Genomic DNA, 26,570 nt, shown 5'->3' on the forward strand with positions numbered 1-26,570 from the left:
AATCAAAAAGCAAGTGTGTGATCAGAGATATCTGACACAGGGGCTGGGACCAGTTGGCATTTCTTGTTCTGTCCCAACAATCACGCTCTATTGAGCCTATCTGGCTACTTGACAGTCTCTCCCATCAGTTGTGAGAAACCTGAGAGCAGAGACCAGTCTATCTTGCTCACAAGTGTAGCCCCAGCCCCTAGCACAGAGCCAAGCACTAAGTATTTGTGTAAATATTTGCTGAAACGAGCGAATGTCATGTCCATTTGACTCCCAAGAGCACTGAGAATCTGCCTCCTGAGCTCCTCTGTCTCAGAACAACTATTCTCGGGCTTCCTGAAGACAGAGGTACCCAGGGTGGTCCATGGAAGCTGGACCCAGCACACTTACTGATGGTACATCCGCAGCACGTCATAGAGATAGTCCTTCTCTGCATCATTTTCAATCAGAAAATCCACCTGGAAAACCCAAGGGCAGGATTATAGCTTAAGGCCCACCAACTCCGTATAAGACCCCACAGAGGAGAGGCCACCCCAGGGACCACCCAAGCATCTTCTCAGGGCTGGGTTTGTGAGGAGACCAGGGAAGCCAGAAGCCAGGCTGTCTGTCTGACCCCAGTTTGTCAGACCTGAGCAGACCACCCCAACGTGGCCACAGGGGTACCTCTGCACATCCAGATGTGGCTAGGCTGAGCCTTGTCCCTGGTGTGGTGGCAGGTGTGCACACACAGGGATGCACATACATATGCACACATGTGAAGGCCCATGTGACAGTGACACACCCCTATTGCTATGCCACCTGTACCTGGAAGCAGCCCATGTCTTACCTGATGGTGGCTGTAGTGCAGGATAAATGCTTTCAGGAAGGATTTGGGCCATTCACTCAGATAGCACATCCTACCCACTGGCAGCATCCTGCCACCAAATTCTGTGATACCAACAACAGGGAAACTCCACCTTGCTCTGTCCTGGCCTAAGCTGGATTGGCCTTGAGTTCTGTCCATTAGTCAGCCTTCTGGCCACTCCTTCCCCCTCCCCAGGTCCTTTCACGTCCCCTGTCCCCCGCAGGGGGAGAGTCAGGTTACATCACTTCAACTTTGCTGACGTCAATGGCTGGGGCTCTAAGGTCAGGTTCAGGAGCTATTTTATTAGCATCTCAATCCCAGGGGAGCTGGTGGGCCAGGAGCTCTGAATACTACTCCCTGGGATAGCTCAGTGTGAATCTCTATGCACCATGTCCTTGGCTCTCTCTTCAGCCCCAAACTGGGCAACAGGGCAAGGTGGAAGCCTGAGGGATCAGAAGGTCCCTCCTCCTCTAGGCTCTAGTCCTCAGCCCTTCATGGTGAGAAGCTGCTGCTGGAAGCTGCAAGATTCTACCTGATTGGTTCTCAGAGGAGGGCCAGAGCAGCCTTATTTTTCTGTGGGTATCTCAAGGGTTCTGAAAGACCAGGAGCAGTCTGTCTTTCCTAAGACAGGGAGGACATGCTGGGCTTAGCCCTTGGGATTTCTGAGCCTGAGCAGGGAGTACAGAAGGCAGATTTCTGGTTTCCCTCTGGCAGACCCCCTTCCCTCTAAAATCAGGCTGAGCATTTCATTGAAGATGAGAACAACCTAGCAGGCTTGCCCTCCGCTGACCACAGCCTGGGCTTCAGGTGCTACAGAAGTTCACCCCACCTGCTCCAGTAAGAGCACCCCTGCTTTTTCCCTACCTCAAGGGGCTCCCAGCCAGCTAGAAGATAGGGAATGTAAGCATCTGCTTGATGCATGGTACTATATCTTAGGATGGTAGACTGGGCTCTTGCATACACCACACAAGTGAGTACCTCCAAAAGCCCATCTCTGTAAAGACACAGCCTAGACTCTCTACACACTCTACCTGGGCTGCCCACATTGGGCTATGCTGGAGGAGTCTGAGCAGAGAAATGTATTGAACACCCCAAGGACTGGGGACTAGAAATATCTTTATAAATTAGATCATGTAACCTGCTTGCTTAATAGTTTCTCATTGCACTTAAAACCAAATCCAGACTCCTCACCTTATTAAAGCTCAACCAGCTCTCCTACCACTCTTCCTGGCTACACGGGCCTCCTTTTGGTTCCTCCCACAGGCCACACTCTCTTCAGCCTCAGGGCCTTGGGGTAACGCTGTTCCCTCTGCCTGGATTGTTTCCCCCCTTCCCTGCATGGCTGGCCTCCTTCCCCAGAGAGGTGTTCCGTGCCCATTCACAGAGAGAGAACCCACTCCCACCCCTCAGAGATGTTTCAATTCTGTCATCACATCAATTACAATTTGTAATTTAAGGTTTGCTTTTTTCGTGAATTGTTTTGTCTGTCTACTTCACTAGATGGAAAACCCCACAAGGCGAAGGATGAGGTTTGTTTTTTTTTAAATTCCTTGTGCTTAACACATAGTAAGTGCTCAATAAATAAATATTGAGTGAATTTGTCCCCCTGCCTCCTGGTATGCCTATACAATTCAGGTAGGAGGAAGGGAATCATGGGACAGAAGGGGAAGGGAAATATTTGCAGAGTCCCCGTGAGCTCCCATGCAGTGGCACCAGGAGCTTTTTATGGGCTTTAGTCCATGTTTTATCACACCAGCCCAATGAGGTTGATATTTTCACACCATTTTGCAGATAAGAAAACTGAGAATCAGAGAGGTTAAGTGAACTCACCCAAGGCCCCACAGCTAAAAAGCAGAGCTAAGATCTGAACCAAGGTTTGACTACAAAGCCTGTGCTCTTTCTGCTGCACCATGTCCATTTAGTATGACTGAGGCCTTCCAAGGGAAAATAACTCCTAAAGTTCCTTTAGGCCAAAGTTTCAAACCCTTTGCTTTCAAGAAATTCTTCCTTATCTTTAATCCCCATCTTGCTTTTGGCTTGGTTCACAATGAGTGAGAAAACAGAATATTGTTTGAATGACTCGTTAGGGAGCATAAAAGTCCCATCTGATTTAATTGGAAAGAGGATCCCTGACCTCTCTCCAGCCTCAGGGCCTTGGAGTATGCCATTCAATCTGCCTCTGTCTCTTTGCCCTAGAATTAGGCTCTAGCCTTTGGTGATGACACAAGAAAAAGGAAAGAGCCTCATTGCCTGAGGCTTTAGGACTGAAGTTCTCTGCCACCCCTCTTGGCAGAAATGCATTCAGCTGCATCATTAAGTTTCAATTGTGACAGGCTGTCCTCAGTAGACATTGTTTATTACGCACTAAGTAGAAGTAGAAGACTCAGGGAATTTCCAGCTTTGGGGTCTAGGATTATGTTTTTCTGCCTTCCCTGGGCCAAGCACATATTACTTGAGATGGTCTTTGTAGATAAGAGCCTGCTACCTACTTGGGGTCCCTGGATCCTGGCCCTTGTGGGCAGCCCTCCAGAGGCCCCCATCCAGAAATCGCACCCTAGCAGTTTCCTTCTGAGACAGCTCACAGAGTTCAGCTCTTCAGCCTCATGTCCACACACTCTCACCAGTTAGGTCATTCAAACCCTAGCTTCGGTCTTCCCTTGCCTGCCTGCTTCTCCAAGGTCATCTCCACCACATCCCAAGTGGGACTCAGGCTACAGCTGAACAGACCCTTCTCCCGACACACAGAAACCCCCATCCTCACTCAGAAAGTCCCATCTACCTCTGTATCCAACTCATCCATTAAAAAATTTCTCTATATAACGTAACAGCAGCGAAAATAGATCTGGTTTATGTGAATGCTCTTTAAATATGAATCTAAGTGAAAAATAATTTTTAAAAAAAGTTGAAAAATGGTTTCTGCACAGGAGATCCTACACATGGAGGGATCATTCCCCAGCTGGAAATGTCTCTGCAGAGAATCAGAGGTAACAGCACTGCTTTAGTCTCTGACCACACCCAAGTAAAAACACATACTCACGCCTCACTTTTCGGGCTTTAACAGGCACCAAGAAAGAAAACTGAGAAGGTTGGAAGTTACTCTGGAGGCCCTAATGTGCAGTAACATCACCACCATAACTCAAATTTCACTTTTTATATATTTAAAAAGTTATATAGGGGCCGACCCCGTGGCTCACTTGGGAGAGTGCGGCGCTGGGAGCACAGCGACGCTCCCGCCGCGGGTTCGGATCCTATATAGGGATGGCCAGTGTGCTCACTGGCTGAGTGCGGTGCGGGCGACACCAAGCCAAGGGTTGCAATCCCCTTACCGGTCACAAAAATGACAAAAAAAAAAAGTTATATAGTACCCTCTCCTGGAATTCCACCTAGCACCAGTCCAAGGGGCAGCTTCGGGGAGCCTCTGACAAGCCTCTGGGATCCCCTCTCCAGGGCACTTTGTGCCGTTCTCCCAGCAACTTGTGCTCAGGGCATGTAAAGCACCCTGTGCCTGGTGGGTCTCCCACACTCATTTCTTCCCTGCCCTCCACCCATGCGCTTTGTTTCCCTGCTCCCAGCACCTTGCTGTGCACATGGGCATGCAGTGCTCAGGGCTGTCTGTTGAATGAGGAATGAACTCTGCTTTCTCTAGTCTAGAGCCTTCCTTCTACCCTGTTGGCCCAGTGCTGGGTCAAGTCCCATGGCTCCTCAGCACCCATCTGCCACAGCCTCCTGGATCTGTCTCCTCTTAGTTCATGTCCAGCTTGTGACAGAAGACCAGTCTGCAGACCTGCGCAAGATGGACTCCCCTCCCTCCTGCCATGTGAGCTCGCCTTCATCTAAGGTGAGGTCCAAGACTCTTCTAGAGTCTTTCCCAATCACGCCAGCACAGAGCCTCCTCACCTGCCTCCCAGACGCTGCTTACTGATTGTCTGCCGTGACTGAGGAAATTTACAGATGAGAAACTAGAGGCTAAGAGAAGTGGCAGAGGTGAGACTTTAACCTAAGCCTGCTGGCTCTAAGACCTCTGCTTTTTTTCAAACCACCACATGGTATCCATTTACCATATATCACTTTTTTGTATGCATTGTCCAATATACATTTATCGAGTAACTACTGTGTGTAAGACACCAATTTTCTTTCTCCAGCTAGGTTTAGAAAGCATTTCCTTTTCTTGGATTCCTCTTGATGCTAGCTAGGCACAGAAACCCCAAGGAGTTTCTACAAGTAAGTGTTGGGGGGGTCTCTTTATCACACTAACCTCCCATCCTCACCCAGCATTAGCATTCTCTGGCTGATGCTCAAGTGGCATTGTGCTATCAGTCTGTATGAAGGAATCACCTCCACCCTCACAGTGTTCAGGCCCTTGCCTGGGGCTTTGGAGGCAAAATCTGGGCCGCCTCCTCTCCCTGTATTCCCCCGTATAGAGTAGCCCTTCAGGACAGCTGCACAGGGAAACCACACAACACTTAACTCTTGCAAATTCAACTTTCTGTGTGCACCCAGCCAAACAGGGAGACAGAGAGCAAGAACAAATTGAATAATGCATGTTGTTCCACTCGATGAACCCTCCTTAGGCTGTTGTGGGGATTCAACGAGTGAGTACGTGTAAAGCACTTACAACAGTGCCCGAGACATTTCAAAGGCTCCCAAATGTGTGCTGGATCTTTTCTTTTGTGTCTCCAGCCTTCTCTGCCCTCTCCCAGGAGACTCTGCCTGGTCTCCCATGCCCTCTGGCTTCCTGCTGTGTCCAGCCATGGGCAGGCACAAGCAGGAGAGGAGAGGGCGCTAGGAGAAAGGAATTGTTCTTAGTCCCTGGCTCACTGATTGCTGGACCACGATTAGGCAAGTCCCTCCACCTCAGGTTGCAGCTCCTGTCTGGGCCTCGCTCTGCAGCCCTGGTTCTCTCCAGTCTGGTGACCCTCCCTCCCCCAGTCCCTCATGGGTGCTGGCTTCCTGCTGCCAGCCCCAGGGTGTGTGACCACGCCTCGTCCTTCAGGTATCCCTGCCCTTTTCTACACTGTCCCTTCATAAAGCTCTCTTTGGTTTCCCCTTTGGATGAACCATCTGCTCCCTGCTGCGACCCTGGCTGGTATGAAACATTAGCCATTAGTGTGGTGGTACCAGCAGTATTTCCTCTCTGGGGACTCTTCCTCTACCTGTAAGATTCACCTCAAATGTCCCCTCTTCTTGTTTAAGCCTTTCATCAGCCTCCCCCACAAAGTCTGTAACATCATTCTCTGTGCGTGCAACAGCACTGTGTCCCCACCTCCGCCATGAGACTCTCCGAGTTGTGTTGACCTTCTCTCTCTCTCTTTTTTTTTTTTTTGGTCTTTTTCATGACCGGCACTCAGCCAGTGAGTGCACCGGCCATACCTATATAGGATCCGAACCCGCAGGGGGAGCGTTGCCGTGCTCCCAGCGCCGCACTCTCCCAAGTGCGCCATGGGCTCGGCCCGACTTTCTCTCTTTATCTGCCTGTCTCCTACGGACCTGTGTGTGGCCCAGACATAGGTCTGGGGTATGAGTGTGGAGGAGCCAACAAGTCCCTTCCCCAACCGGGTCTGCACACCTGTGCCTCAGTTTCCTCATCTGTAAAATGGGGATAAAAGTCTCTTTTTTATAGAATTTAATCCTTCTATGAGAGATTAATAATTGTTTTTATTATTAATTCAATGAGTTAATAATTATGAAGAGTTTACAACAGTGCCTGGCAAGTAAGTCCTATGTGTTTGTTAAATAAAAATAAGTAAGAATAAAGGGATGCAAATTCTATATCCTCAGCAGCTGGCAGGGAGTGGCCCTCCATGAATACTGGTGGGATGAATGGATCCAGCCACACTTCTTTCCAGGCCCTCATAGTGTGCACCCCAGATATACTGGGTTTATTTGCCTCTTGCTTTATTATTCTCTATCTTTTCTTTCTTTGATATTAAAACCACTTTATTTAGGTATGATCGATATGTAAAAAGCTGTGCATATTTAATTCATACAACTCGATGAGTTTGGGGGTAAGTATACACCTGTAAAACCATCACCACCATCAAGGCCATAGACATACCCTTCATCTTTTCAAGAGTCTCTTCTCTTGCCAGCTAGTTTGTAGCATTTGACCCAGTGCTTGGCACGGTGGTCATGTCTTCCTCCTGGTTCTCCTGCCTCATTTGCTGCTCCTTCTCCTCCGAAAGGTGGAGTGCCCCAGGCTGTCCTGGGTCTTTGTCTCTCTAAGTGACCTTATCGGTCTCAGGACCGACCTATACTCCAAGGACACACTGTTGCTTATCTCCAGCCCTGACCCCACCGGCCTTCTTAGTCTCTTCTCTACTTGAAGGTCTACATCTGCTCTTTCTCCCCAAAGATGGACTCACCTTTGATGTCTCTCTCCATATCCACAGCCTGCCCATCAGCAAAGCCTGTCAGTTCTACCCTTAACATGCATCCTCTGTCTGACCTGTTCTCACCTTATTCCAAGCTTCCGCCTATGGCCTGAGCTACTGCAGGAGCTTCCTGACTTGGGTTCCCCTTCTATTCTTGGCCCTTTCTGTCTGTTCTGTTCTCTGCAGGGCAATCCCTTTTACAGCGAATGTAAATTGGCCCTCCCATGCTGGCTTCTCATCACACTTCGAACAAAAGTCAAAGTCCTAACCACTGCCTACCAGGCCCCAACCCCTCTGACCCATTTATCACCGCTCTCTACTCCATAATTCCTCTCAGACACACTGTCCTACCTGCCGCTCCTAAGCACAACAAGCATATGCCTGCCCCAGGGCCTTTGCACTTGCTGGTCCCTCTTCCTGGAATGCTCTTCCACATGTATCCCCACGGTGCCTCCTCTCACTTCTTCCAGGTCTCTGCTCAAATATCACCTCTTCAGAGAGGCCTTCATCACTATGCTATATAAAGTACCATCTCGATACTCTCTTTCCCTTCACCTGTGTTAATTTTTTTCATAGCATTTGCCACTACTTGGCAGTATATGATACTTTTATTGGTTTACTTGTTAACTGACTGTCTTCCCCACTAGCATGTACTCTCTAACAGGGCAGGGGCTTTGTTTTGTTTTTCCATGCTTACAGTACTGCCTGGCACGTATTAGGAGCTCAGTCAATATCTATTGTATGTGTGAGTAAATGAATGAGTAAATGAATGGTTAGTAAATTCCTTGAAGGCAGGGACTCTTTCTGGCCTTACTCATGCTGCCCCACCCCCAGATGCCTAGTCTTGGGCAGGGTACAGTAGAGATGTCCATAAATGCATGATTGGTGAAAAGGTTGTAAATACTTTTTGAGCAAATGAGTAACCAAGTTCCTGCAATGCGCACGTGCTGTGAACAGAGGAGCAGTATTTCTTTGAAAAGCTGGTTCTCTGGGGGAGAAACCTTAGTTTCTGATCATGCCAGCCCTTCCACTCCTCTTCCTGGCCCAAGGCTGTTACCTGTTACAGGGAAGGGCATGTAAGTGCTGCTGGGGCCCTTGGGCAAACTGCACAAGCTGAGAGAAGCAAATGCCTGGGACCTATTGGCTCCTACAGCAGGACATCCTGTAGTCATCGGCTGGGAACAGTGTGGTTACTGTGGGCCCAGAGCACCAGTACTTGAATCCTGTTTAATCCTGTCTCATGAGGTAAGCACTAGGAATCCCATCTCACAGCTAAAGAAACTAAAGCTCAGAGAGATTAAGTGGCTTACCCAAGGTCTCACTGGCAGTTAGTGACAGGGACATTTGATCCCAGTTCTGTAACTCCATAAAATATACAACAGTGGACATTTGTTGAGGACTCTCAAAGTGCTAGGGTCTATGTAAGCTTCCTGCACACATGTAGATCTCATTCAGCACTCATGATATCCTTATTAGTTAAATATTGTTATCCTCATTTCACAAATTAGAGCACTGAGGCACAGAGAGGTTAAGTAACTTGCTCAAGGTCACACAGCTTCTTCTATTATAACACACTACCTTAAATACCACCTCTAACAACTAAGGATTTAGATTGCACATCATTCCCCAGGGGGATATTTGCTCCAAAACACAAAGAAAGGGACATCTAGAAAGCAATCAACAGCAGGCTATAAATTTCACCCAGCATCTTCTGCTGCTTTCTCTTCTCTCCCCAGTTCCTGAACGATCCCCAACCTAGGAGGGGAAGGCTGCTGCTGTCTCTGAGGCAGCAGGGCACAAAGTCCAACCCAGGCCTTGCCCAGCATGGTGCCTGCCCTTCCTGCACACACAAGGGCATTAATAGGCAATGACTCTTGTGATGAGGAAGAGCAGGGCTGTAGAAACACAGAGACCTGAGGCCATTTGGAGCCTGTGGAGCCTGGGGAGAAAAAACAGGGGCAAACTCAGGGGTGGAGTCAGGCACCAGAGACTCAGAGGTGATTCTCGCAAAACAGGCAGAGTAGGTACCCACTGGAAGAAGGCAAAAGAGAGGCTGACATTACAGTGCAGGGGCTGTAAAGTGAAATTCAAGCCCAAGTCTTGGGGTGGGGGATGAGAGGTTGAGCTCCTTCTAAGTGGGTTGCCTGAAATCTACACTCACCAAATGTCCTCAGTGGCTGAAATTTCTCCCCACACATCCTTTTGAAACAGGATGCACTGGTGAACACTATCTCATTCTGCTCTTGATATTTGCCAGCTGAACTCTTATGGAACTTCCAGCTATTTCTCAGCCCTGGGAGCAGGATCCGGGATGCCCAAGGCCTTGTTTTTAGGAGACTTCTGCCATTATGAGCTGTCCCTTGTGTGACCCTACCAAACATTGGTCCCAATAATCAACACCCAGCCGTGGGTAATTACTAGCAAAGGGTCTGTCTCCCACCCACACGGCCTGCAATTTGAGGGTACAGACTGGGTCTGGCACAGAATAGGTGCTCAAAACATGTTTATTAAATGAATGATCCTCAGCCCTGGGTCCTTAGCCCCTGTGGCCCACATTGGCTGGCTTCTTGGGTTTCTCTTGGCCTCTCTATGGGAAGGCAGGGGTTAAGCACCCTGACCTTGCCTGCCTATGCTCTGCCCCTCAGACCCAGGAAGGGGTTTGGCTTGGTCTAAAGACACTCCCCCTCTGGGGCTCTGGGATGGCCTCAGAGCACAGTTGACCACCTCTCAGGCAGGGCCTGTGAGTAGCTCCAGACACCTGTGGTTTCACTCCAGACTCTGAGGGATCCTAAGGCCTGGTGGGGAGGTCCACTGGGTCTCTTCAACGGTCCTCTGTCCCCAGGGCCTCAGCAGATCCTGTATAGCTTTAGAAACAGTTCTGGAAATGCCCAGCTTCCCATGATAGTCTTTTAGGACCCCGGACCACTAATGAAGTCCCACAGCAGGGGAGATGTGGCTCTGCCTGAAGGATGTGGCTGGCTAGAGCCCAGCTCCTCACACTCTCAGTACGTCCTCACTTCTTCCCCACTGCACCCTGGCCATCACCAGTTCCTCAGTTATTTCTCAGGCCCCGAGAAAGGTCCGGAGGCAGGTAGGGGACTCCCTGAAATGCTTCTAACTTGCATTTTGAGGTCAAAGGGCAGAGAGAGTACACACAGTTTCCTTCTCCCAGTCCTCACCTCTCAGATACTGCCCCAGACTCTCTCCACAGGCTTCAAAAGTCCTGAGCTGGGGGCACTAAGAAGCGGGGGGGGGGGGATTTGCCCACTATGGGGCATCTCAGAATGAATTCCAACCCCAGAGCCATCCCGGCCCCTGGAGGGCAGGAGAAAGGACACTTTGAGGAGATCAGTTTAGCAGTCCTTACACCTGGACTCGCAGTGCCCCCTTTCTCATTTTATTGGGATCCCTGTTGCCAGCCAAACGACCCTCAAGGGTGCCAGCCCACCCAGAGCCCTCAAGCTGGGCAGGAAAAGAGGGGTAGTACTGGAGCTGTCCCCCCCGACCCCCCGGGACTCTGGAGTCCCCGAAGCTGGGGCGCCTCTGGCAGGTCTGACCTTGTGCCGAAATTCTCGGGCCACCTTCCGGTCCATGGCTTGGCTGGATGGGGCCACGTCGTTGCACGACCAGCTCCCTTCGGGTGCCCGGCTGCCAGGAGCTGGCAGGAGCCAGCCGAGCAGCCTTCGGGATGGGGCGGGGCCTGGGAGCTGTGGGGCGGGGCCTGGGTGGGGAGGAGGCGGGGCGGGGCCGCTGGGAGGCGCGAGACACCTGTCGTGAATCGTAGTCTGTGTGTGTGTGTGTGTGTGTGTGTGTGTGTGTGCACGCGCGCGCGCGCGCTGCTGGTAGCAGTAGCGGGGCTCGAGGCTGGCGTTCCTCTTGAAATGGTCCCCAGTCACACGCGGTTAAGGACGACGATCGCGGAGACGTGGGGAGGAGGTTTGAGGCTTTTTTGAATACAGAGGTCTGGAGACTCTTCACATCGGTGGGTAGGAGGTGGGCCCCCTAGTCAGTTTTCTTTGGATACACGGGTAGAGACCCATCCGCCTTCCTGAGACCGTCACCCCATGTCACACATCTCGTCTTCAGCGTACATCCATAATGACCTCCTCCGTGCACTTTCCCCACTAGGAAGAAATCAGTCCTTGATCTGTGAAATCCCTGGGGGCAGGGCTGGGGCTTATTGGAGCCCCAGGGGCCTGAACCAGTATGGTAGTGCCGCCTCAACTGACTTCCCCTTCCACCTTCCCTAGGCTCCCCCCACTTCCAAAAAAGTAAAAACAAAACAAAAAAACAAAACCAAAAGAGAACCAAAACCGAATCGAACACACTCACACACATTTGCTGAAGCATGAAGAGACTGGCAGTGACATCCTGATTTATGGGTGACCTTTACCCGGGGTCCAGACTGTCTGGTTCATCTGATTCAATTCAGCCAAAGTTAGCTTAACTCTAGTGCTGGGTGCAAACACAGTAATGAACCGGGCCTGGGACAGACTGAGAGGAAAAGGGAGGGTCAGGAGAGGGGTAATCAAAAGTGTGAATGTATGTGCTTGGTGGGGTGGGGGGGAGGGGCTTTAACTGTGGGGTTTGTGCCCAGACTTAACCCAAGACAGGCACCTGACCTGTTTGCACCATGTCAGGGGGCAGGGGCAAGGAGATGGACAGCAGTCCAAATCAAGTAACCACTTATCCTTATAACTTCAGGAGCACCTAAAGACCACCTCTCTGCATCTCTCCCCCAATAACTGAAGTTTTGCAAGCTGACTATTTTGGGGCTAAATTATTGCCTAGTTTAAGATGCAAACCCTTCTGGAGAAGCACCTTAAAATACTATTCATGTTCTCACCTTAGCATTAACTAGTCAAGACAGAGATAAAAGATAAAACTTGTGGGATTTTCAATGGTCCAGAAAAGACCACACAAAATATATTCGCCTCCAACTACTTCATTGATTCTCTACATTTCATATGAGGGCACTTCCAACAGTTCATGGAAAAATAGAAGTAAAAGATAATACAAATCTTCTCATGAACTTTTTGAAGACCCTTCGTATAATCATTTATTTCATATTTAGAATCTAGGCAGAGTGGGAATTCCCTTACCAGGGGAATACGGTCCACTGGCCACCTCAGTCTTTCCTTTGCATAACCACTACTCCCACAGACTCCCTCCTTCTTAAAATGCTCCTCTCTCAGTTTTGAGGACAGCACTGAGTTCTGATCTCCTCTCCCATGAATGTTCCTTTTCAAGCTTCCTCTGAGAAAAACCTGCCTTCACCCATTACCTAACCAATGTCCTTTAAGGCTGCACCCTTGGCTCTCTCCTCTTCACCTTTCCGTCCATGCCCATGCTTCAGGTACCCTACGTAAGGATAGCTATGTGTGCTTTAGCACTACATGCTTAGAACAGTGTGTGGCATGGAAGAGATGCTCAATACACTTGTTGAATGGATGGATGAATGAATGAATGAATGCATCTTAAATCTGTATCCTTGCCCAGGGGTCTCCTGTGGCCAATATCATCATCATTATCTGCAAGCCCTGGCATCTAGTTCGTGTTCCCTAAATGTTGGCCCAGTGAGTGATGCACAGGTTCCCAAACCTCTCAGGCCCACTTTTTCACCATTTAAAAATTTATCCCAGGCAGAGATTATACCTGGTTCACAAAATTAAAGTTGTTTTTTTGGTATGACGTTTCCTCAAAAGACTTAAAATAGAAAAAAATACCATATGATCCAGCAATCTCACTGCTAGTTTCTAGTGTAAGGGGCTTTCAGGACCCAGGTTAGGGGAGCTGAGGGCTACACAGGCTGTCTCCTTACTTCCCCAGGGGACTTAGGGCTGGGTGATCTGGATCCAGTCTCCCCTGGGGAGGGGTAGCCACTGACCAAGAAGAGAAGAAGGCGAAGGCTGGGCCGTCGTCTGGCGCCTAAATTATGGTAATGAGTTGGGCAGTCCTGTCACTCTAGCAAGGGGAGGAGCCAAGTGCCTGGGAGGAGGGGCCGAGAGAGCCCTGGGGCATGAGAGCCAGAGGGACAGCGCCCGCCGCTGCAGAGCGAAGGTGTGACCCTGCCTCGTCCCGGAGCGGCACCGCGGGAGCCCGGCCCTGCGCTCAGGCTCCCTGTCCCCGCGCGCCCCGATGGGAGCCCCAGCGCCCGCGCTCGGCTTGCTGCTGGCTTGCGTCTGGCTGCCCCGGGGTGAGCCCGCAGGAGAGTCCCCTGCCGGTGCAGCGTCTCTGAGAGAGGAGTGTGGACTCAGGGAGATCGGGACTGGGGTCACGTTTAGGGGAACGGGCCTGGGCAGTTGGAAAGACGGAGAAAAGAGAGAAGGTCTGAGGGAGGGCAGAGGGACAGCCAGGGAGAGGGTCGGGGAGAGAGGACGTGAAAGCAAGAGAGGCAGACCTGTGACCCAAGGGGATGAGTCCCAAGTTAGGCAGGGTGGAAGAGATCCAAGGTGGCGAACTAGAGAGAACTGGGGCCCAAGCAGTGGGAGGAAAGAGGGAGACCCTTGTTGGAGAAGGGTCACTAGGGAAGGGGAGAAAGGATTTGAGAAGGCTGCAGGGAGATAGAATGGGGAATGCTGAGCGATGTGGGAGAGGCTTCCTACAGGTGGGGGACCGGTGGTGGGAGGCCCCAACAAAGGGAGGCATAGCTTGAGTGGAGAATAATCTCCTCTCTCCAGCTGCAGCACCCACCCACAGTGCAGAGCCAGCCCGGGAACCCAGGTGAGTAGCAATGAGTTTGTGGCAACCCCCCATCTTTATTCCTGACCCCGGGGGTTTAGCATGGAGGATGGGTTGGGCCTGGGTATGGTGGGGAGCATGGCCCATTTTCAGCCCTCCACACACACCAGACTTGTTTCTCATCTAGCCACAGCCGCCAGGAGGCGACCGTTGCCACAGGGGCTGATACAGCAGTGATGGGAGGCCAGGTAAGGGGAGACCTGGGGAAGGGGGCTTCACTGGGCAGGAGGTTTATTTCTGTCTGGATCTGAGGCTGCCAGGAAGGTCTGTACGTTACAGGAGGGCTGTCTCTGGAGTTACTCAGAAGGGAACAAACAGGTTCCTAGCAAGTCTGAAGTGTGCAAATTCATACACCACTTCTATTCTCACTTTTCTGGTCTCTTGGGGACCTGAAGCAGGCTCAATTTTTTTTTTTTTTTTTAATGGGAGGTGGGCACCAAGGCCCCTTCAGGAGACAGCTGAGCTCTCCCCTCCCGCAGGCGAAAGTAGGAAGGTGAGAGTTTAGGAGAGTGCAGTTCTCTTCTCCCTGCCTGGCCTGCGAAGGTCTTCAACTCTGTCACAGGCTCCTCTCTGTATCTTGAGCAGTGCCCTGGGAATGCTGCTCTGAGAAGCAAGACAAAAATGGGGCCACCTGGTGGAGGCTGCAAGGAAGGATTGGCTAAGAAGCAGAGCCCTGAGCTACTTACTGTCCTTTGAGTTTTGACCCCTCCCTGTTGTCCACCCTCCCTTTTGCCCACCCTCCTGGGATCCTCTGTGTTTGTTGCAGTTTTGTTTTCTCCCTTTGCCAAACTTCTTTGATCTCTGGATCAGGTCACTCAAATCCTCTTTCTAATCCTGGCCAGCATTTGTCTCCTTTCTATACCTACAGAAATGTTCCAAATGCAGCCTACCTGCTGCCAGGTCCCCCAGAGCAGCTTGAGCCTCAACTCAGGCTCCCCAGCCCCAGCGATCAGCTCTGGGTAGCCCGTTGTGCCAGCAGGTTGGGGAGCATCGTTTATAATAGAAAACAGTGAGTCTCAACTGCTTACCATTTGGAAATAGATAGATAATGAAGGCCCCAAGCGGGTGAGGAACATGCTTCTTCTCTAATGTGGATTCTCTGGGTCTTTTGTTTCTTGTTTTCCCACTCTTTCAGGTGCCAAGTTTTAGAATCACAGGCAAATACAGTTTGAGTTAAAAGGTAACATAGTTATTCTTTCCATAGATAGGGAAATGGAGGTAGGTGGATGACTTGCCAGGGCCTCGCAGTGAGCAGGTGCAGCAAAGTCTCCTGGTGAAGTTAGGCCTGTCTCTCTGTACCACAAATGCTCCATGTGACTCCACAAATCCTTTCATTTTAGTGGGGAAATGATCCTTCCTTCCTTGCTGGTTTCCAGGGTAGGCATATCCCCTTTTCCTTGGGGAAGGGTCACAAACATCTGGGCCAGGTGACCCAGGCAGTTTTCTCGCATTACTCCTTAAAGCAGCAAGGAGTTAGAAGGGCCCTCCTCTAATGGGACTGGAGTGGGGGTGGGGGGACTGGGGGCCATGTACCAAGGACACTTCGAGAACTCCTGTCTGGAATGCCCCAGACACTGGAAGTGGGGATGAGTCCCAGACCAGCAGCTGACCAACCTTCATTTCAATGCTGCCCCACTCCTACAGAGGTCAACCATCCTCCAGAGAATTGGTGGTGTAGACCAGGAGGTTCATGAATTTGGATGGGGAAAAAAAAATGCATTGCTATTTACAGGAACCTCAATCCAACTGAAATCTAGCATCCCTTTCAGTTATCACTATAGGCTACAAACCACAGGTATATTAACAGTGTCTGTGATGGTCACCAATAGAAATCACAGATACGAGAGTACTTCAGAAAGTTGTTGGAAAATAGAATTGAAAAATAATACGAATCTTTCTATGAACTTTATGAAGCACCCTCGTATTTTCCTATCACCTTATATCGTCGTTGATGCCTCAAGATAGCATTAACGCTCAATTTTGGCAGTGATAAGTCTTACCAGGTCTTGTTATTTAAGATGCTAATAAGAAGCACAAATATTACTAAATCACACATTTTTATGAAACATCTTTATAGCTGTGTTGCAGTGTAATTGATTTCCTTTGTACTCTTATGTTTTATTTTATGTATTTAAAAACATTGTTCTGAGAAGATGTCCACATCAGCTTCACTAGATTGTCAAAGGTTCATGGCATAAAAATGATTAAGAATCCCTCGTTGATCCTGAAGACTAATCATTTGGACAGGATTTGAAGAATTCTTTAAAAAGGCTTTGACTCTTTACAGCAGGGCCTGTCTTATCCCCATAACATGAGTCTCAGAGGCTATGCCATATCTGAGGTGGGGCGAGGAGGGCATGACACAAAGACTGAGTTTAATTAAGAGCTCTCTTGTGGCTGTAGAGCGAGATGAGGGTGGTGACTGTTTCCCTCAGCCCCACCTTCTCCTACTTTCTGTGGTCTCTAAGGGCTGGGAAGATAGGTTACTACCAGGATGGGAGCCTGGCTGCGTGGGCTGGGCCTGGGTCCGGGTCTGCTGGGTAAGGATTGCTGGGGAGAACCCAGGAGCCAGGCAGGAGCCAACGTGGGGCAAGAACACTGAAACCTGGCAAAGGATGGGCCGTGACCTCCCAGGGAGCCAAGAGGACAGTGAAGAGGAAGGGTATATGTGTCAGGGGACAAGGTAGAGAGACCATTTGCCGAGGAGGGTACCAAGATCTGGGGTTGGGCTCCAGGGACCCAGGCTTCTGAGTTCTTCCTGTGCTCTAAGCCCTTTGCTGGAGGCTGGGGTTCAGCCTGGGTACGTGGAGATGACAAGGGGGCAAATGTGTGGGACAAATGCCCACAGTGTGGTTTGTGGCTTCTTGGCCCTGTGAACAGAATACAAGCTCCAGAGGGCTCAGACTTTGTCCCATTCACTGCACCTAGTGCAGTGCCTGGCACACGGTTCTGGGGATATTGTCTAAATGAGGAGGTTGAGCCTCTGAGCTCAGGGGGAGCCACTGTACTGGGGTCCCACTCCCAGGGGACATGAGACACCTTGGACTGGAGCTCTGAGAGGTTGGTGTGCACGTCATCTAGCTGTGTGCTGCCTGAACACCCATGATGTTTGGGACAGTCCTAATTTCAGATGGTTTATGTCTGGAGAGGCCACGTATTGGGATTTGTGTCTGAACAATAGGGTTTCTTAGCCATGCCTCACCCTGCTGTCAAGGAGCTGAGTTCTGAGGACAGGGGGTGGTGATCTGTGAGGCGCTGTTCCTGCTTTTGTTGGAAGAGCCCCAAAGGAAGGCTGAGGTGGGGGTGGGGGTGAGATGTTCCCCTGACCTGGGGCCAGGGGCTGCTTTTGTTCCTTAGCTCTGCCTCATGTTTTTCTCCAGACAAGGGGGTTTTGTGGGGGGCTGTGGAGGACACAAAGTTTTACTGGGGAAGAAGGGAGGTGTTGGAGCCTGGAGGAGGGCATGTTTTCAGGCTGTGGGCCTCACTGGCCTGCCATGGAACTGCCACTTTGAAGGGTAAAAGCTGAGTCTTTGCTCCTCTGGGCCTAGGACGGGCCTCTCAGAGGAGGCCCAGGGAGGTGGAGTGGCTGTGGTAGGAGGGGCAGGGGAGCTCCCTACCTCCAGGTGATGAACAGGAAGGGCTGTGACCTCCATGAAGGCCACCAGTAGCCAGCCCTGAGGGCAGCCCTTGACTGGCCCTCTTCTTCCTCATGTCTCTAAAAGGAGGCTGAAGCCCTGGACTCCCTGGCCATATCTTCCTGGGAAAGGCGGCTTCATCGGGCTAAGTGTGCACCGTCGTGTAAGTGGCACCCTCCCTGTGGCTGTGGGCTGTGTGTGGGAGGGCCCTGGCTGCACAGAGGCCTGTGAGCACAGACGGGGGCTTCCCTTGGTCCTCCTGTGGCCTCTTTTCCCTGCTTGGGGTCTCCTTCCCCTTCCCCAGCCCAGCCTTCAGCACCACCCTGCCTTCTCCCTTCTGCCGGAGCAGCTGTCTCTCCAGAGTCCTGTTCCTGTGACCATGGCTCTGGGGCCTCCCCTCTACTGTCTGCCTCCAGGGGGACTGTGCTTCCGTGCTTAGTGCTTGTTTTCCCTCCACCTCACCCTGTGTCTGTGGCCTCTTCCTACTTCCTGTGGCACGGACCTTCATGCTGTCATCTTTTCTGTGGCCTATCCCCTCAATCTGTCCTGTGTCTGTGCCTACCCCCAGCTCCGTCCTATGTCTGTGGCCACTGCTCTCACCTGTCCTGTATCTGTGGCCCCTTCTCTCCTATGTCCTGTGTCTGTGGCCACTCCACTCCCCTGTCCTGTGTCTGTGGCCCCTCACCTCACATCACGGCTCCTTCCGTTACCACTCTCTGCCCTGTTTTGTCTTCTCCTCATCTGTGGCCATTCTCGCTTCTGTGTTGCACAGGGGAGGCCTGTTTGCCAGCCCCTGGTCTACACCTTGGCTCTTTCCCAGAGCTGATGGAGCAGTGAGGAAGAACTGCCACGGGGATCTCCAGGCAGTCTCCCTGCTCTCCTCACATACTCCATATTCTCAGTTCCACCTGCCTCGCCTGCTAGCAAGGAACGTAGTTGAGAGAACTGAAGGCCCAGGTGGGGTTGGCCTGGGGGCCACTCGGTGCATGCTGAAGGCAGATACTCTGTGTCCCCACTCCACCTGCCTGCCAGAAGGAGACAGGGCTGTGGTCTGAGGCACCTCCCTTGTGCACGCACTCAAGCTAGCTGCTGGGGAATGTTGGGGCTGCCTGTGATGATGGTCTGAGTTTTGTGAGGCCTGGGAGGGCTGGGGCCTGGTGCCCTGGTGCGAGGGAGGGGCTTCATCACTGGGTTCTGCCAGGCTTGGCTGGTGGGGAGATGCCTCTGTGTTTCCCTTGCAGACTTGTTCTCCTGCTTCAATGGGGGTGAGTGTGTGCACCCGGCCTTCTGTGACTGCAGACGCTTCAATGCCACTGGACCACGCTGCCAGATGGGTGGGTCTGGGCTCCATCCCACCCTCGGAGGGGCCATGGGTGCAGAGAAGGCTGGGGGAGAAAAGGGTGGCCTTGTCAGGGATGGAACCTGCCAGCCTCTGGCTTGGTGACCACTGCAGCTATACAGAGAGGCTCTCTTTTCCTTGCCTCAGTGTACAATGCTGGCCCTGAGCGGGACAGCATCTGCCGGGCGTGGGGACAGCACCACGTGGAGACATTTGACGGCCTCTACTACTACCTCTCCGGAAAGAGCAGCTACACATTGGTGGGGCGCCACGAACCCGAGGGGCAGAGCTTCTCCATCCAGGTGAGACCTCTGCTGCCCTGCTTGTCCAGGAAGGCAACCAGGCTCTGAAGGCTGGGCTGACCCGGGCTCTGCCTGTCATAGTTAGAGAGACTGACTCCTTCCTCCTCCCACCCCCCAGCTCCTGCCTAGGGAGTCTGCACAGCTCTCGCTCACCCACTCCTGGTTGCTCCTAGCCATTCATTCATTTAGTCACTTACTCACCAAGAGCTTATTAAGTGCATACTCTTTTCCTGGCACAAGACTTGGTGGTGCGAGGCCCAGTGGACAACAGCATAGATATGGTCTTTGTCCTCATGGAACTTATAGTCTAATGAAGAAAACAGACATCAAATGAAATGGATCATTTCAAGTGCAACTGAGTGCTACAGAGGAGAAACGTCAAATGCTAAGAGCTTGTGATGGAAACCTAATCTTGTTTATTGGGAAGGATGGTGGTGGTCAGAGAAGGCTTCCTGGAGGAAGTGACATTTCAGTTGGGATCTGAAGAATGAACTGAAGTTAGCCAAATGAAGAGTGGCAGGGGTGGGGTGGGCGTAAGAACATTCTAGGCAAAGGGAACATTGGGTGCTAAGGGCCTGAGAGGAGAAAGAGCATGGCCCCTCAGCAGAAATGATGGACGTCCTGGATGACTCAGTTTACGGTCCCCTCCTCTAAGGAGCCCCTGACCTCCCGAGCTGGCTGAGGAGCTCTTCTGTGTGTAACCAAAACTCTGCATCACGACCCTGTCATTGCATTTCTCTTGCGCAGGTCTGTTTCTGGGTTGGTCTCTTCTACCAGATGCAAGCTCTCTAGGCTCAGGGGCCATGTCTTTTGGTTTGGTGTTCTTACTGCCTAGATTAGTGCTCATTAAAAGTCTGTCAAATATACGTATACATGTGTGAGAGTCCCTGTCAGGCTGACCTGATTTACACACCTGCCCCTGTGTTGAGTGGGGAATCACACAGGTCACAGGTCAGTACTCCCCCACTTGGAGGAAAGTCTACTTGGGGAGCCAGCTCTGCTGGAGGCCACCTGGCCAGTACAGAGTTAGGGCCAAAGGGATGGGGATTTGGGGAGATCCTAGTGCACAGTGTCAATCTTCTGCCGGCTGAGTGTGATCCTTCTATCTCGGGCATAGACTTACTGTGAGGCTGCCCTGGGGCCATGCCTGGATGGGCCGCAAACTTCAGTCAATTCTCCCCTCTCTGCCTCAGGCTGCCCTACATCAGAGTTTTTCATGACCAAGTCATTTCATGATGGATATATTACAATTACTTAGACTAATGGGTTGCCACACATTAGTGGGTTGTGAAATCAAATTAATGAGTTGCAAATAGCATCAGAAAAAAAAAAAAGGAGAAGAGAAAAACCAGAAAATATTATAAGAATGCATTACACATTAATAGGGGTAAGCACTATTTTATAAAACTTAAAAAAATTATATATGTATTTCTTACTGTGAGTCATGGTCAAAAAAGCTTCAAAATCATTTGCTTAGACCATGAAGTAGCTTTTGCAGGTTCTGCTTTCAGTTGAAGTGGCTCCGGCCTGCTTAACCACATTTAACAGTAATCGAGTGGAAGTTTCATTCCTGGGAAGGGTTTCCACACAAGACAGGGACACATTTTCAGACCTTTTCTCTAAGATCTGGGCACACTGTGTCGCCACCTGCCTTGGGTCTATGTCCTTTGAAGTATGGGTTCTGTCTGAGCAGGGGGCAGAGGAGATATGTGTGTGTGACAAGCGACACAGGAGCAACATGTGCCTGTGTGTGCAGAAGAGGACTAGACTCTACCTGCCAGGGGCGCGGCAGGAGTGGAGAGTATTTATAGTGTGTGCACTGACAGTGCCTTGGGAGTACCTATGCAGGGTGCATATGAGGGTGTGTGTTTGTGTTTTGTACGAGTGTGAGAGGATGTGAATCAGCCTTCAGTCTGATGGGGTAACCTGGGAAGAATAAGCAAAAAAGTCCAGAAAGAGGGAGCTGGCACAATGGACTGGAAAGAGCCCTTAAATCTGAGCTTTCCAGACCAGGGTTAGAATCCTAGCTCTGCTATTTCCTAGCTCTGTGTGTGTGTGTGTGTGTGTGTGTGTGTGTGTGTGTGTATGTGTGTGTGTGTGTGTGTGTGTCAGAGAGAGAGAGAGGAGAGGGAGAGAGAGAGAGAGAAGGAGAGAGAGAGGGAGAGAGAACTCAGTCACGTCACCTCTCTGTGCATCAGCTGCCTCCTGCCTAAAATGCAGATAATCATTCATGGCTCTTCTTCCCTGCGGTGTATGGGGACTGGGAGAGATCACAGAGGAAACTCAGCCCCTCAGCATTAGTGGAAGCTCAGGGCCAGGCCTATGGCAGGAGCCTACAAACCAGCCTCTGAACCCCCCAATCAGGTGCACAACGACCCGCACTGCGGCTCCTCCCCCTACACCTGCTCCAGGTCTGTCAGCCTCTTCTTTGCGGGTGAGCAGGAGATCCATCTGGCCAAGGAGGTCACCCATGGAGGCGAGAGGTAACTAAAACACCTTCCTCCCCGAGCTGTCCTACTCCCCAGCGCTGGTGGTGATGGGCAGTTAAGCATCTGCCCTTCTCAGTCCTAAAGGACATTGTTTTCTGTGGGCAAACAGCAATTTCCACGTTGGGGCAGAAGCATCCTGGCAGGTCAGCTGGGTTTCTAGTCTGGGGTTTGCAGGAGGATGAGACCCTTGTGATTTTCTGGAACTCTTAGACCCTGTGGGTTTTCAGACAGTAGGTTTTCAGGAAAATAGCAGAGTTTTCCAGAGAGTTAAGAGTGTTACCACTATAAACATGCTTACTTTCTTGCCTTATGCGATTTGATGGAAATCTCCCCAGATGGGTCATACGCAGTTCCTGCCTTCTCAGAGCAGATACTGAGCACACTTTCACCCTTTTCTGATGGCATGGTGTCATTTCAAATGTCACTTATCTTGCTGAGCCAGCAGGGTTGCCTGGGGGACCGCCTGAGGGGTGAGGACTCTTTGCTCTCACACTAAATGGCCCCAGATGGTGGTCCTTCTGAAATCTTTCTTGCATCTCTTCCTGGCTGTCCTTGCCTTCCTCATGTTGCTGTCAGGGGTCCTCTTCCAATGACATTTCTCTCCATTCTCCTCTCCTGCTTCTGGAAACTGAGTAACCAAGCATACTGGGGCTGTGTCAGATTGAAGGCCCAAGGGTTTCTCCTGTGAATAAGGGGTCGTATATGAATCTTTAGGCTGGTTAGATAGCACTTTTGTTTCCCTAGCTGATTTTAAGCTGGGTTGCAAGTTGCAAGATTCCAGATTGGCTAGGAGTCCCGTGGCAGTAGAACTGGCAGAGCAGTCAGGAGTGCTGGAGGCTTGTGCCCTTCCTCGCACTCCCAGTCTTCCTCCTCTCTTGGCTTCTCTTCCCATCAAAGAATAAAGCAGATGTCTGCTTATACCATCTCTTCTGTCTTGGAGAAAGGAGCTGGAAAACTCAGTTACTTTAAGATTTATCCCTGCCAGGGAAATTGCAATTTTGAAAAGCCTCTGAAGACAAAAGAGTCCCTCTCTAATGGTGTACTTCCAGGCATCTGGGAATTCTGGGGATTCAGAGGAAGGGAATGTGGGGGTCTCAGATCATGGGTGTGGGATGGCTGGTCCTTTGGTGGAGGGTCTGGGCTAGTGGAGGTGGCATGGCCACCCTGCAGCTCTGGGCTGTGCCCCACAGGGTCCAACTGCCACATGTGATGGGGAGCGTGCGTCTACAGCGGCTTGCTGGCTACGTCATCGTGCGGCACCAGTCAGCCTTCACACTGGCCTGGGATGGCGCCTCGGCTGTCTACATCAAGATGAGCCCAGAGTTCCTGGGCTGGACCCAGGGGCTGTGTGGGAACAACAATGCTGACCCCCAGGATGACCTGGTGACCAGCTATGGTGAGGCACAAGGCAGGCAGCCTCTGAGTGGTTTTGGTGGAGGTGGGGGACAGGTCAGGCTGGGAGGGGCTGGAGGGGACAAAGGCAGAGCTCTCGTGTCATGGTCATGGTATATGAGAGGCCAGGGGCCCTTTCCTAACAAACGTGTGGCCTAGGCATGTTCTTAACTACTCAGTTTCCTCATCTGTAAAACAGTCATAATGAGAATTCCTACTAGGGTTGTGTGTGGATCTAATGGGCACTTTGCCAGGTGGGATTGATCCTGCAAGGTGGGGTGGGGGCGGGGGAAGGAGAGGAGCAGAGGGCCACAGAGAGCCAGGAGGAGAAAGGGCCCAGCTGGAGCCGAAGGTACCTACGGAGGAGAGGTAGGAAGTAAACACGGAGGCTGCAGGGACAAATCACGGCAGCCTTGGCCAGAAGGGAAGTGACATTTGAGCACCTACAATGTACCAAACACTTCACATGCACCATCTCACACAGTCCTTGCAATAATCTCATGGGGGGATTATTTCCTCTACTCTGCATTTGGGGAAACTGAGGCTCAGAGAGGTGCAGGAGCTTGTTCAGGCTGCCATACCAGTTCTACTTCCATTGCCTGATGTTACAGTCCCTGAGTTTGGAGCAGCAGGGAGCCACTACAGGTTCCTGAGTATTCTTTACTATTATGATCAAACAGCTTTTTCGGGAGAATGGCTCAGCTGGGAAACTCAGATTGGGACGGGAGCTCAGGAGGCTGGATTCTTCAAAACTCCTTTCCCATGGCTCAGAGCCCCTGCCCCTCCTGTCCCCCTCCCACCCCATGATTATGCTAGCTCTCCCCTACAGGGAAGCTAACAGACGATGTGGCCGAGTTTGTGCACAGCTGGCAGGAGCAGGCCCCCAACCAGCCTCCAGGGCCCACAACCTCCTCCCCGCCTCGCCCACCGTGCCTACAGCAGAGCCTGGGAGCCATGCAGGTCTGGACCCTGGAGAGAGTCCCCCCAGTTTCCTTTCCCCCACTCCAGTGCCTGGCTTGAGTTGGTTTCCTGTCCAGCTCTTGGAAAGCAATTGGCTGTAGGGCCCAGGGTGCTGGTGCCCAAGGCTGCTTTCTCTCCTCTCCTCCCTCCCACCCAAGCTGGAGTTCCATGTGGGGCTGGTAAAGTCACAGGGCTGTGCGCAGCCCTGCCAGTCCCCAGACCCGTGCCTTGCCCTTGCCCCAGGGTGTGTACGAGCGGTGTGAGGTGCTGCTGCGGCCCCCCTTTGATGCCTGCCACGCCTACGTCAGCCCTCTGCCCTTCATGGCCAGCTGTTCCAGCGATCTCTGCCAGTGAGTGGGGTGGTGTCAGCTTGTGGGGAACTCCTCCCAGTACTGTGGTGAGCGCTCAGCATGGGGGCCACTGAGTCTGATATCACCAGGCACTGATATATCTGCTTCCCAAAGCTCTGAAATTCCTATCTGCCTAGGGAGGACAGAGCTTCCTCATTCAGCTGAGGCCTGGAAATGGGGCCTGACCCCCTCAGGATCACACAACGAGTCAGTGGCAATGCCAGGACTAGAATCCTGCCTCAGGAATCTAGACCCGATCCTACCTCGGGTCTGGGGCTCTGCACCCCTAGATGCAGTCCTGGCTCCCTTTCGCATTTGGGTGGGGAGGAGGAGTGCCTGAAGCCCCTGTCTGTCTCTGTGGGGTGCTGGAGGGCTGGCAGCAGGATGGGCCTTGTTCCATGTGCCCTTGGTTTCCCTGTGCAGATCAGTGGGAGATGAAGTCACCTGGTGCCGGGCACTGGCGGAGTATGCCCGGGCGTGTGCCCAGGCGGGGCAGCCCCTCCAGGGCTGGAGGACGCAGTTCCAGCAATGCAGTAGGTGCAGCTGGGTGGTGGGCAGGGAGGAGTTCACACAAGCTCTGACTTGGGGCTGTGGGTGGCGTCCTCAGGCCTCAGCTCAGTGTCCTGTCCCACTCAGAACCACAGTTGCCAGAGTTTTAAGCCCTGAGTTTCCATCCTCATGTGACAGATGGGGAAACTGAGGCTTGTAGCAGGAGGGACTGGCCTGGGGCCACAGAATGAGATGAGGGTGGTGTTCAATCTCCCAGACCCTTGCTAATTTCCTGGACAGCCAGTGCTCCCTCTCGGACTAGGAGATCAGGAAAACCAAAGCTGTCCCACCCTCACCCCAGGGCCTGGGGGAGGGGCTGGATCCTGGCAGAGCTGGGACCAGTAAGGAGTTGACAGACCATGGCTCCCTCCTGCCCAAGCCGTGCACTGCAAGGAGAAGGCCTTTACCTACAATGAGTGCATCGCATGCTGCCCCGCCTCCTGCCAACCCCGGGTGTCCTGCGTGGACAGTGAGATCGCCTGTGTGGACGGCTGCTACTGCCCCAATGGTACGCTAGGGATGGAAGTGGGGGTCTGGCACTATCCTCCTGGCCTGGCACAGATGGGCATGAAGCAGGGCCTCAGAGGATGCCTGCTTGTGAAGTGAATAAAGTGAGCAAACAATAAGTGAATAAATGAATGAATGGTGTAAGGGAGGTGAGGGAGGGGTAGAACTGTGGCCTCTTGCAAGATTTATCAGGGTATTTGATTTCATCAGAACTGAGCTTTTCAAGGTGGGTAGATGAGGATAGGTCATTCATTCATTTATACACACATGCATTTGTTTACACATTTATCCATGTACAATTACTTTATTCTGTTTTTTATGGTGTGTAAATTTGCAGCACATCTATGGTGTACAACTCACTTGGCTAGGCAGAGGGTTGAGATAAAAGAAATATAAAGGTATAGGCATTGACTTTAGGGAGCAGAATCTGGTTTCAGGGCTAAGACACTCATACCACTCCAGTCTGAGGTATGATGTGGTAAAGGCCAGATCAGGGATTCAGACAAGAAAGATACAGGAATGTGGTATGGGGAAGGTTTTCAGGGAAGGCTTCCTGGAGCCTTATATTGGTTCTAGATGCAGTGACAGGCTTTCAAGAGGTGGTGGGGAGGTTAGTTAGTGTGTAAGTTTGGGGTGGGGGGAGGTGGAATTATTGCTCAGAAGGTGTTCATGTCTGGCCCAAGCCAAGGATTTATAGAGGAGAAAGTCTGAAAATGGTCTCAGAGGTGAAAGGACTTAGATAAGGAGATCTTTTTTGCAGGCCTTGGGGAGCCACGAACACTTTCTGAACAGGGGTGGAGGTGAGTTAAGTGGGCTTCTGCTGCCACCTTAGGGCTGATCTTCGAGGATGGAGTCTGCGTGGCACCAGCTGAGTGTCCCTGTGAGTTCCACGGGACCCTGTACCCGCCTGGCTCTGAGGTGAAGGAAGACTGCAATGCCTGGTCTGTATCCACTGCAGGGGGTGGGGGGAGGTAGGGCACTGCTGCTGGGGCTTTCCATCAGGGCTGCCCATATGGGGTCTGGGAGCCATAATGACAGGGGGACACTCACTCAGCATCTGTGAGTCTCAGGGGATCTCATTAGATCCAATCCATGGGGGGAGT

General features: G+C 51.7%; 2 protein-coding genes across 2 annotated transcripts in view; one reads left to right on the forward strand and one right to left on the reverse strand.

The window, feature by feature from the left end:
• Positions 1–10,839, reverse strand: part of USH1C (USH1 protein network component harmonin) — a 53,258-nt gene extending 42,419 nt beyond the window's left edge. The window contains exons 1-2 of the mRNA XM_063093322.1: positions 10,761–10,839; positions 379–446 (exon numbers count right to left, since the gene is read on the reverse strand). Coding sequence (XP_062949392.1) covers positions 379–446; positions 10,761–10,796 — 104 coding nt within the window. The 5' untranslated portion in view covers positions 10,797–10,839. The remainder of the gene's footprint in view (positions 1–378; positions 447–10,760) is intronic.
• A 2,502-nt stretch (positions 10,840–13,341) lies between these two features.
• OTOG (otogelin) overlaps positions 13,342–26,570 on the forward strand; it is a 90,753-nt gene continuing 77,524 nt past the window's right edge. The window contains 13 exon segments of the mRNA XM_063094972.1: positions 13,342–13,419; positions 13,421–13,531; positions 14,055–14,132; positions 17,667–17,742; positions 18,821–18,913; positions 19,066–19,220; positions 21,585–21,703; positions 22,900–23,105; positions 23,931–24,061; positions 24,305–24,411; positions 24,835–24,944; positions 25,340–25,468; positions 26,300–26,408. Of these exon segments, the coding sequence (XP_062951042.1) occupies positions 13,342–13,419; positions 13,421–13,531; positions 14,055–14,132; positions 17,667–17,742; positions 18,821–18,913; positions 19,066–19,220; positions 21,585–21,703; positions 22,900–23,105; positions 23,931–24,061; positions 24,305–24,411; positions 24,835–24,944; positions 25,340–25,468; positions 26,300–26,408 (1,502 nt within the window).

The sequence above is a fragment of the Cynocephalus volans genome, chromosome 4, assembly GCF_027409185.1.
Source record: "Cynocephalus volans isolate mCynVol1 chromosome 4, mCynVol1.pri, whole genome shotgun sequence".
NCBI classification, from domain to species: Eukaryota; Metazoa; Chordata; class Mammalia; order Dermoptera; family Cynocephalidae; genus Cynocephalus; species Cynocephalus volans.